At 40.6% G+C, this 12,561-nt stretch overlaps 1 protein-coding gene across 1 annotated transcript in view; it reads left to right on the top strand.

Moving 5' to 3' along the window:
• Nucleotides 1-12,561, top strand: part of LOC126106453 (uncharacterized) — a 143,560-nt gene that overhangs the window by 39,777 nt on the left and 91,222 nt on the right. The window contains exon 3 of the mRNA XM_049912740.1: nucleotides 659-909. Coding sequence (XP_049768697.1) covers nucleotides 659-909 — 251 coding nt within the window. The remainder of the gene's footprint in view (nucleotides 1-658; nucleotides 910-12,561) is intronic.

Here is a 12,561-nt window from a genome sequence, read left to right as displayed (position 1 = left end):
CTGTGGAAAATTTTAGAACACCAATTAGAGGAACAACAGCATGCATTCAGAAGTAATAGTGGAACAATAGATCTAATTTTCTCCGTGCGTCAGTTAATGGAGAAATATTGGAAAAAAGGAAAGGACTTGATAGTAGTATTCGTGGATTTGGAAAAAGCATATGACATTGTACCAAGGGGTAAAATATGGGAATGCTTGAGAAAACAAAGTTCCTGATTCATTAATTAAAAAAGTCCAGATGCTGTACAATGGTTGTGATAGCAGTGTACAAGTAGCAGGTGGAAGATCATAATGGTCTAAGACAAAGAGAGGTGTTCAGCAAGGCAGTTCGCTCTCCCTTTTACTCTTCATTACACTTATGGACACAATCATGAAAGAAAGCCAGGAAGAAGAAAATGAAGATGTCATCGCTTTTGTTTTTGCTGACATCATCGCCATATGGGGATAGACGGAAATGGACGTTCACAGGAGACTAGTTTGCTGCAACACAAAATTTAAAAAAATTCAAGCCAGCTGTGAGTAGGAACAAGACAGTGGCAATGAACCAGTTGTCTACCTGACTGCCTGAGCATCTTGGGCAGTTAATAGCCACTTTCAAATTTTGATTGTGCTCATAGTCCTCCTTTTTATAATTTTTGTGTTACTCCTATTTTTTTAGGTCACCTCTAGGCCACACGTACCTGCGAGAAAGATAGTGCCAGCTCAGAGTACACCAGGATCTGGGCCCAATCGTATAAAGGTACACGTTGTCGGTGGCAAGGTGGTGACAGAGCCTGAAGCGCAGCAGCTCGTCACCAGGACTGCGCCGAACGTAGCTCGCATAGCTGCCAACAACTTTGATTCGGCCAAACCACTCGGCTCCAGTGAAAACCCCATACAACTTGTACAGCACGGGCAGACATTCCACAGGTAAGCAGCCAGTTATTTCTGTTTTATTTTAAAAACTTTACTGTTTGTCTCACGATTCATTTGAGATTCATTGATATTCACCCTGAAGTGAGATACGACAATTAAATTTAGTTGTATTTATTTTTACATCTGTGCAAACCACTGTGAAGTGCATGGGAAAGAGTAGGTCCCAGTGTACCAGTTATTAGGGCTTATTCCTGTTCCATTCGCATATGGAACGCAGGAAGAATGATTGTTTAAATGCCTCTGTGCATGCAGTAACTATTTTACTCTTCTTCTCGCGATCCCTATAGGAGCAATATGCAAGGGGTTGAAGCGTATTCCTAGAATCACCATTTAAAGCCAGTTCTTGAAACTTTTCTAGTAGCATTCTGGGAGTCCACCAGTTCAGTCCTTTAAACTCCCCAGTGACACTTCTCCCACAGGTCAAACAAAACTGTGACTATTCATGTTCCTTTCTCTATACATTCAGTATCCCGTGTTAGTCATATTTGGTGTGGGTCCCATACACTTGAGCAGTATTCTAGAATGTGCCACACAAGTGATTTGTAAGTAATCTCCTTTACAGAGTAATTGCACTTCCCAGTATTCAAACAGTTAACTGAAGTCTGCTACTTGCTTTACCCATGACTGAGCGTACGTGATCATTTCATATCCTGCTACTTGCTACACCCAGGTACTTGTAGGAGCTAGCCTGTTCCAACTGTGACTCATAGATATTACAGTTATAGGATACTAATTCTTCATTTTGTGAAGTGCACAGTTTTATATTTCTGTACATTTAAAGCAAGATACCTGTCTTTACACCACTTTGAAATCTTATCAAGATCTGACGAAATATTTATGCAGCTTCTTTCAGACAGTACTTCACTATAGATAAATGTCATCTGTGAAAAGCCTGAGGTTACTATTAATATTGCCCGCAACAGCATTGATGTATGAGATGAACGGCAAGGAACCCAGCACAGTTCCTTGGGGCACAATGATAACATGCTGCATCCTCCCTACAAAGGAAACCTCAGTCACAAATTTCACTTGATACCGCATGTCATCTTACATGTGACAATAAGCGTAGATGTGTTACTGAGTCAAACGCTTTCCCTAAGTAAAGAAATACTGCATCTACTTGACTGTGTTGATCCAAAGCTTTCAGTAAGTCATGTGAGAAAAAGTGAGAGTCGAGTTTTGTATGATCGATGTGTTCAGAATGACATGGAAGAGGTCATCCTGTTAGACATCTCTCTTTGCTTAGATTTTATGAATGAAAAGTTGATAGTTGTGGTTACTGCATTGTCCTGTGATAAAATAAGTTTGACATACTAAATTTTAAACTGTCAGTTATAGACAAAATTATTTAATTGGATAGATAAAAAATCTACTCACCAAGCAGCGACAGAACACACACATAAAAGATGGTTGTAATTGGCAAGCTTTCAGAGCCAGGAGGGAAGGAAGAGAGGTGAAGGAAAATGACTGGAGAGGTGTAGGAATGTCACCCAGAACCACATGTCAGGGGAGACTTACCATATGGAATGAGAAGGAAAGACATTTTGTTGGGGACCGCATTGGATGAGATTTGAAAACCTTAGAGTTTAAAGGTGGAAGGCAGGGTAACATGCAGACAGAAATTACTGCTCGAATACCATGCATGAGTTAATAAGAGTGAAAAGCTAAGTGCATTGTATGGAACAGAGGTGGGAGGGGAGGCGGTGAAAAATAGACGGGTAAGGTGATGAAAGAGGAATTATGAGATGGAAGAAATTAACATGAATTAAGGCCAGGTGGGTGGTGAGAACCAAGAACGTTGTAGTGCTAGTTCCATCCGCAGAGTTCTGAGAAACTGGTGTCTGGGGGAAGAATGCGGATGGCGCGTGTGGTGAAACAGGCACTGAGGTCACACATGCTCTGCAACAGGATATTGCTAGTTACCAGTATACACTCTTTGCCTATGCCCATTCATCCTAATTGATAATTTGGTGGTAGTCTTGTGAATGTAGAAGGCCAAACATTGTTTACATAACAGCTGGTATATGATGTATCGTTTCGCAGGTGGCTCTCTCTTTGATAGTATACGTTTTGCCAATGACAGGGCTGTTATAGATTGTAGTAGGAGATTGCATAGGGCAAGTCTTGCAGTGGGGATGGACACAGGGGTAGGAGCCATAGGGCAGGGAGATGGATGCAGGAGCAGCATAGGGTATGACAAGAATATTGCAGAGGTTGGGAGAGTGATGGAAAGCTATTCTGGGTGTGGTGAGCAAAATTTCAGACAGAATGGAACTCATTTGAGATCATGATTTTAGGAAGTCTTGGCCCCAAAGTTGTGTTTTGGAAAGATCAGCAGTACCAGGATTGGATGTGATGGCCCGGGAAAACTGCTTTTTAACTAGGCTGGTGGGGTAATTATGTGCAGTGAAGGCGGAGGTGAGAATGGTGGTGTGTTGCTGTAAAGAGTCTTCATCCGAACAAATATGTTTGTCTCTGATGCCAAGACTATATGGGAGGGAACGTTTGACGTGGAAATTATAGCAACTGTCCAAATGTAAGTAGTATTATTTGTTGGTAGATTTAATGTGAATGGAAGTGTGTAGCTGGCCTTCGCTGAGAATGAGATCGATATCAAGGAAAGTGGCATGGGATTTGGAATGAGACCATGTGAAATTTAATTGGGAGAAGGTATTCAGAGATTCCAGGAATTTCAGCAGATGAGCCACATCATGAGTCCATACGGTAAAGATGTCATCACTTTGTCTAAACCAAATTAGGGGCTGAAGACTTATGGATCCTAGGAAAGTCTCCCCCCCCACACGCGCGCACACACACACACACACACACACACACACACACACACACACACACACACACACACACACACACACACACACACACAAGTGACCCTTGATCTGTTAGTATGTCTGCCCCTCAAAGATGGAGTAGTTGTTGATAAGTATAAAGTTGATTGAAGTGAGTAGAAAGGATCTCATAGGTTTGGGATCATGTAGGTGCTGACTGAGGAAATGTTCAGCAGCAGGCAGACCAGGTAATTGGGAGATGTTGATATAGAGGGAAGTGGCATCAATGGTGACAAGCAAGGTGTGTGCTGGGAGTGCAACGGGCATTGATTTCAGACGATCTAGGAAATGGTTGGTATATTTGATGTAGGAGGAGAGTCTTTAACACTATGGGTTTGCAGGTGTTGATCAACATACAGATATACGTTTGATGGGTGCTTTGAAGACAGCAACTATAGGATGGTGAGAGTGACTAGGGTTTTGTGGATCTTAGGAAGAAGGTAAAAGGTGGGGCTGCATGGTTTGGGTGGGATGAGAAGTTGTATGGATTGAGGTGTTAGTCCTTGTGTGGGGCCTGAGATTTTAAGGAGGGACTGCATGTCAGTTTGAATCACAGGGACTGGATCTTGATGGCAGACGCTGTATGTAGAGGTCTCAGGCAGCTGACATAGACCTTCACTATCGCACTCTTGTCAGTTAAGTACTATAGTGATAGTTCCTTTGTCTGCTGGGATGATGATGATGATGATGGAGTCATCAGCTTTCAGAGAATGTAGAGCCTGGAATTCTGCAGAGGACAGGTTAAGGTCATGTCGTAGGGACCTGAGGAGGGTTGTGAAGCAGAGCTGGATGTGAGGAATTCTTGGAAGGCTTGTAAGGGATGATTGAGGTAGTGGTGGTGGATCAAATTGGGATCGTGGTCAGAATTGTTCAAGGCCAGGTTAAATGTCAGGTTTGGTGTTGGAAAGGTTTTGGGATTGGGTTGCAAAGTGATATTTCCAATTGACACTAAGTGTAAAGGAAAGTAGGTCCTCTGCCAAAACAGCACAGTTAAATGCAGATTTAGAGCTAAAAGGGTTGAGAACACTGTACTGTTGTGACTGATTCTTGTGATTATGAATTATTACATGTCTGGAAGGCAGTGGTGAAGGCTGTGGGATGTTTAGGAGGTTGGCCAAGCTTGGTGTGTAGAAGAGGAATGATGGTTGATGGTTTGGCTGTGTGGGGAGCTGCAGAGGGAAAGGAAGGGAAACACCACTGAAGAGGTAGTTTAGGAGAAGGTGGGATTTTTGAGGTGAAGTCTGGCATGTTGTTGCAGTTTGAAGTTGAATTGGCAGGTGATACCATTCAAGGAAACGTGGGGCAGATAACTGCAGGATTTTGAAGGAGGAGAGAAGTCTGGTAGAGTGGAAATTGGCTGATGAGGCATATAGGCCACAGATTAGCCAGGTAACAGCAAGAGATTACTGTATTTGAAGCTGTAAAAGAGTCTCGTGTAGGGTACGATTGCATCCAGAAAGAGGAACTTCCAGTGTTAAGACTTTTGAAGTAATTCCAAGGGACAAGCGGGTTTCAAGAAACAGAATGTGGGACCTTAGTATTGATAGTGCGAAAGCATGTTATTGAAAAGAACAGATGTTATATGAAATAGGATTCATCAGGGTGAGAGAGGACCGTTCGGAGAGTTAGAAATCGTGGGAGTGGCAAATAAATAAATAAGCTGAGGGTTGGAAAAGATAGAAAAATGGAAGAAAAGCAAGGAAAAAGTTTGGAAAATTAGAAAATTTCATACAAAAATCGATAATAAGAGGTAATGAGTGGGAGATATATATGACATGGAAAAAAAAGGGAAAGAAAAACGAAAAAAATCAATTGGGAAAGTCGTGAACACAGACAAAATTTTAATAACTGAGTAAGCAGAAAGCAGATGTCATAGGAGAAAATGTGAACTACTTAGCTTTGCAATTAAAGTGACGTAAGAGATGGCAATAAAAGTCAATCAGAGTGATTTGGTAAAAAAACAAATGCACAGAAATGGGAAAGAATTACATATAAGTGGATGGCGGGAAAGAAAACAGCTGTCAAATTTGTTAATAAATCGGAGAAACATGATCAGGAGAAGGCCTTGCAGTGCAGTGAACCATAAATTGTTGTATGCAAATTCCTAAATAACAATGGAATTGTTGTATGCAAATAAAAATGGACCCATCTACGAGCACGGAAATCAGTACTAGAAGAGGAGTAGGGGAAAGTGTTGATCAATCTTGGTGACACAGATAAATAAACGAATGGTTTAGCACATGAGGTAGAAAATAGATGACAGTTTGAACAAGACAGATGACAACAAAGACTGACAAGAGGGTTACATAAGAAGGAATGATGGCCACAGGGGCTAATATAGCAATGAAAACAATCAATTATTGACAAAATTATTTAATTGTATGGTTATAATAGAAGGAAACATTCCACGAGGGAAAATATACCTAAAAACAAAGATGATGTGACTTACCAAATGAAAGTGCTGGCAGGTCGACAGACAAACAAACGAACACGAACATACATACAAAATTCAAGCTTTCGCAACAAACTGTTGCCTCATCAGGAAAGAGGGAAGGAGAGGGAAAGACGAAAGGATGTGGGTTTTAAGGGAGAGGGAAAGGAGTCATTCCAGTCCCGGGAGTGGAAAGACTTACCTTAGGGGGAAAAAGGGACGGGTATACACTCGCGCACACACACACATATCCATCCACACATATACAGACACAAGCAGGTGAGTAGATTTTTTTTATCCATCCAGTTAAATAAATTTTAAATTGACGCGATTCACCAAGATTTTAGAAAATGTTCAAAGTGGGTAATATTTATTAAAAAATAACTGAAATGTGTGCTGTACTCATAAAACTAAACAGTTAAAAATTATGAGAACAATGCCAATTGAATGTGAAAATTAAGGCCATTACCAAATGTAGTCCCAGTGCTACAAAGAAAAAAATATATTGCTGTATTGTTGTGATACAGTGAACAACCACTTATTCGATAGCATAGGGTATATTTGTATATTGCAGCACGTTCTGTGGCCGTGACGGTCTAGCGGGCATAGCACTAGGTTGCAGATTCGATCCTGGTTATGGACAGGAATGTTTCCTCATTTCATCACTTCTGGGGTGGCCCTGGGTCCACTCGGACTGCTATCAAATGGGTACCGGAGATCTTTCCTGGGGGTAAAGCTGGCCAGGGCACTGCACTCACCACGTATTGCTGGTCACCCTGTCCTTCACACCATTTATGCATATAGAATATAATAGCAGTCCCGGGGCACTCTCGACTATACCCTCGCCTCTGACGAACACCCACTGTCGAGGACAGTGTACTGGTTCCTATTACTTAAGAAGTCTATGAGCCACTCACTTATCTGGGAATGTATTCCGTATGCTTGTACCTTTGTTAACAGTCTGCACTAGGTCACCGTGTCAAATGCTTTCCGGAAATCTGGGAATATGGTATCTGCCTGTTGCCCACTATCCATAGTTTGCAGGAATTCTGCAGCCAACCGAAGTTACGGATATTGGTCTGTACTTTTGTGAATCAGTTCTTTTACCCTTCTTATATGCAAGAGCCACCTGGGTGAGAGACATGCGATAAATGCAAGTAAACGGCAAATGCCATAGAATGCTGTTTGTAAAACCGAATTGCGATTCCATCCGAACATGGCAAGCGATTTGTTTTCAGCTCTTTCAGTAAGTTATAGTCCCCAATTACTAAAAACAAACAGATGTTGTCTTTATTTCTTCAAGACAGGCTGACACTGCAATAAGCAGCTTTTTTTCCCATCTCAGGGAATAAACTAAACTCGCTGTGCATGACTGTAGCCTATGCTACAGTCGTGCAAAGCAAGTTTAGTTTGCTCCCTTGCAAGGAGACGTCCTCGACAGTGGGACTTTCAGTGGGACTGACTTTGTGAAATCATCTGTTTGGTCATATAGGTTAAGTTCTCAGGTATCATAAATTGCAGCCATTAACACTAGTGGGCCCTTATTCGCGAGCAATGGACAAAAAAAAAAATCGAAATTTTATGTGATACACAATAGTGTTTAAAGAGAAGAGTTACGTAGGCTGGTTGAGTGTTGTAATGGCTAGGGGTAAGGCCTTCATATGCCGAAGGCTGTGGGTTTGAATATCATCAAGTGCCCTTAAATTTATTAATTTTAAATCTTCGTTAAAATGTAATTTTTTAAATTTCTATTCCTTTGTCACATTTTAATCATCGTATGATTTTTTTCATTTTTTCTTTGTCATTCTTTTTCCACTTGGAATTTTTGGGAATGTGATTTTAATTATATTTATCTATTATAATACTTAAATATTTGAAAATGACAATCTGTCAGTTAAAAAATCAAAAGACAAAATAATCTGTTTACATTGACTGTGCAGCAGTGTCAAAAATGTATTTTTCATTACAAGATGAACTTTTTTCATGGTATGTGTCATACAAACATTTAAAACATACCCTATATTTCTAATGCACTATGGACAAAATAACAGTGATGAAGATTTAAATGAAAGAATGGTATGGACAAAGAAAATATGGTGACAAAACGGAAGAAATTAAATCGAAATTAATTCATAAACTTTATTAAAACCATGTGAACAGAGATTTCTAGTAGAAAACGAATAAGAGGAAGAAAAATGAGAGTAAATGAAGAAGCTGATACTACGATTAAAATGGTGTGACAAATGAGTATAAATAAAAAAAATTACATTTAAACCAGTTAACTTACTAAAAATAATGATCAAAGAAATTTCGATAAAAATTAAACCAAAAAAATGTATCTGACAAGATTTGAACCCATGACCTTCTCATGTCAAGGTTTTACCCTGCCCTTTACGCCACATAACCAGGCGATATGACACTACTATTCAATGCTACTGAGCATCATGCAAAATTCCAAAATTATTTTCTGTCAGTAATTCACAAATGAGCACCAACCAGGGGAAATGACTGGGGCATTAACTAACCTACATAATCATTTAGACAGTTTCAAAAAGTCAATCCCACTGCTGGCATCCTCCCCTTGTTAGAATAAAAAAGGAAAATTTGGTTGGTTGGTTGGTTTGGGGAAGGAGACCAGACAGCGTGGTCATCGGTCTCATCGGATTAGGGAAGGATTGGGAAGGAAGTCGGCCGTGCCCTTTCAGAGGAACCATCCCGGCATTTGCCGGGAGTGATTTAGGGAAATCACGGAAAACCTAAATCAGGATGGCCGGACGTGGGATTGAACCGTCGTCCTCCCGAATGCGAGTCCAGTGTCCAACCACTGCATCACCCCGCTCGGTGGGAAAATTTGGATGTAGGAAATATGTTGCACAAAGTCTGCATAAGGTTAGTGAAAGATTACAGACATCCTCAGGCTGCACTGAAACGATATTGGTTATTCATATAACATTCGTGGTCAATTTCAGAACACTACCACAAAGTTTTTACAGCATTGTGAGGTTTTATCTTCATAGTCAAGTGGTATGGCAGGGTACTGGTTATTTCCTGTTATCTCTGTGTGGATGTGTAAGGGCCAGTCAAGTGAACATGAGGTAGGTGGGAAAAGTAAGTAAACCGTGTGTAGTCACCTTAACTATTAACACATTATCCCAGTGTGAGACAAGACAGTCAATGCCTTCATGGGAAAATGTTTGCCGTTGCCTGCGGAACCATAATTGTACTGCATGTATTGCATGCACCTCTACAAAGCAAATTGTCATGAATGACTTCCTTCAGAGCACCAAAAATAGGAAAATCACGTGAGGAGAGACTGGGACTACGGAGGATGTGTAAGTGTTTTCTACTGTCACATTTTCATTTGACTGTCACTTGTACTTCATTTATTCACTGTAGGAGTTACTGATATTACAGGTACATGTGGTACATTGTTGTTGTTGTGGTCTTCAGTCCTGAGACTGGTTTGATGCAGCTCTCCATGCTACTCTATCCTGTGCAAGCTTCTTCATCTCCCAGTACCTACTACAACCTACATCCTTCTGAATCTGCTTAGTGTATTCATCTCTTGGTCTCCCCCTACGATTTTTACCCTCCACGCTGCCCTCCAATACTAAATTGGTGATCCCTTGATGCCTCAGAATATGTCCTACCAACCGATCCCTTCTTCTGGTCAAGTTGTGCCACAAACTTCTCTTCTCCCCAATCCTATTCAATACTTCCTCATTAGTTATGTGATCTACCCATCTAATCTTCAGCATTCTTCTGTAGCACCACATTTCGAAAGCTTCTATTCTCTTCTTGTCCAAATTAGTTATCGTCCATGTTTCACTTCCATACATGGCTACACTCCATACAAATACTTTCAGAAACGACTTCCTGACACTTAAATCTATACTCGATGTTAACAAATGTCTCTTCTTCAGAAACGCTTTCCTTGCAAGTGCCAGTCTACATTTTATATCCTCTCTACTTCGACCATCATCAGTTATTTTGCTCCCCAAATAGCAAAACTCCTTTACTTCTTTAAGTGTCTCATTTCCTAATCTAATTCCCTCAGCATCTCCCGACTTAATTCGACTACATTCCATTATCCTCGTTTTGCTTTTGTTGATGTTCATCTTATATCCTCCTTTCAAGACGCTATCCATTCCATTCAACTGCTCTTCCAAGTCCTTTGCTGTCTCTGACAGAATTACAATGTCATCGGCAAACCTCAAGGTTTTTATTTCTTCTCCATGGATTTTAATACCTACTCCGAATTTTTCTTTTGTTTCCTTTACTGCTTGCTCAATATACAGATTGAATAACATCGGGGACAGGCTACAACCCTGTCTCGCTCCCTTCCCAACCGCTGCTTCCCTTTCATGTCCCTCGACTCTTATAACTGCCATCTGGTTTCTGTACAAATTGTAAATAGCCTTTCGCTCCCTGTATTTTACCCCCGCCATCTTTAGAATTTGAAAGAGGGTATTCCAGTCAGCATTGTCAAAAGCTTTCTCTAAGTCTACAAATGCTAGAAACGTAGGTTTGCCTTTCCTTAATCTTTCTTCTAAGATAAGTCGTAAGGTTAGTATTGCCTCACGTGTTCCAGTATTTCTACGGAATCCAAACTGATCTTCCCCGAGGTCGGCTTCTACTAGTTTTTCCATTCGTCTGTAAAGAATTCGTGTTAGTATTTTGCAGCTGTGGCTTATTAAACTGATTGTTCGGTAATTTTCACATCTGTCAACACCTGCTTTCTTTGGGATTGGAATTATTATATTCTTCTTGAAGTCTGAGGGTATTTCACCTGTTTCATACATCTTGCTCACCAGATGGTAGAGTTTTGTCAGGACTGGCTCTCCCAAGGCCGTCAGTAGTTCCAATGGAATGTTGTCTACTCCGGGGGCCTTGTTTCGACTCAGGTCTTTCAGTGCTCTGTCAAACTCTTCACACAGTATCGTATCTCCCATTTCATCTTCTTCTACATCCTCTTCCATTTCCATAATATTGTCCTCAAGTACATCGCCCTTGTACAGACCCTCTATATACTGCTTCCACCTTTCTGCTTTCCCTTCTTTGCTCAGAACTGGGTTTCCATCTGAGCTCTTGATGTTCATACAAGTGGTTCTCTTATCTCCGAAGGTCTCTTTAATTTTCCTGTAGGCAGTATCTATCTTACCCCTAGTGAGATAAGCCTCTACATCCTTACGTTTGTCCTCTAGCCATCCCTGCTTAGCCATTTTGCACTTCCTGTCAATCTCATTTTTGAGACGTTTGTATTCCTTTTTGCCTGCTTCATTAACGGCATTTTTATATTTCCTCCTTTCATCAAGTAAATTCAATATTTCTTCTGTTACCCAAGGATTTCTAAGAGCCCTGGTCTTTTTACCTACTTGATCCTCTGCTGCCTTCACTACTTCATCCCTCAAAGCTACCCATTCTTCTTCTACTGTATTTCTTTCCCCCATTCCTGTCAATTGTTCCCTTACGCTCTCCCTAAAACTGTGTACAACCTCTGGTTCTTTCAGTTTATCCAGGTCCCATCTACTTAAATTCCCATCTTTTTGCAGTTTCTTCAGTTTTAATCTACAGGTCATAACCAATAGATTGTGGTCAGAGTCCACATCTACCCCTGGAAATGTCTTACAATTTAAAACCTGGTTCCTAAATCTCTGTCTTACCATTATATAATCTATCTGATACCTTTTAGTATCTCCAGGGTTCTTCCATGTATACAACCTTCTATCATGATTCTTAAACCAAGTGTTAGCTATGATTAATTTGTGCTCTGTGCAAAATTCTACCAGGCGGCTTCCTCTTTCATTTCTTAGCCCCAATCCATATTCACCTACTACGTTTCCTTCTCTCCCTTTTCCTACACTCGAATTCCAGTCACCCATGACTATTAAATTTTCGTCTCCCTTCACTATCTGAATAATTTCTTTTATATCATCATACATTTCTTCAATTTCTTCGTCATCTGCAGAGCTAGTTGGCATATAAACTTGTACTACTGTAGTAGGCGTGGGCTTCGTGTCTATCTTGGCCACAATAATGCGTTCACTATGCTGTTTGTAGTAGCTTACCTGCATTCCTGTTTTCCTATTCATTATTAAACCTACTCCTGCATTACCCCTATTTGACTTTGTGTTTATAACCCTGTAGTCACCTGACCAGAAGTCTTGTTCCTCCTGCCACCGAACTTCACTAATTCCCACTATATCTAACTTTAACCTATCCATTTCCCTTTTTAAATGTGGTACATGTGATAGTGGAATGTGTGTTCAAAGCAGGTCGTATATCTTGTATAAATAGTTAACTACAAAACACTGCAGCTTTCCCATAATAAAATACTTGTGGTTGTGTGCCTTCGAGATGCTGTTGTAA

The sequence above is a fragment of the Schistocerca cancellata genome, chromosome 10 (genome assembly GCF_023864275.1).
Source record: "Schistocerca cancellata isolate TAMUIC-IGC-003103 chromosome 10, iqSchCanc2.1, whole genome shotgun sequence".
Taxonomy (NCBI): domain Eukaryota; kingdom Metazoa; phylum Arthropoda; class Insecta; order Orthoptera; family Acrididae; genus Schistocerca; species Schistocerca cancellata.
This window is presented reverse-complemented; position numbering and strand designations above follow the sequence as displayed.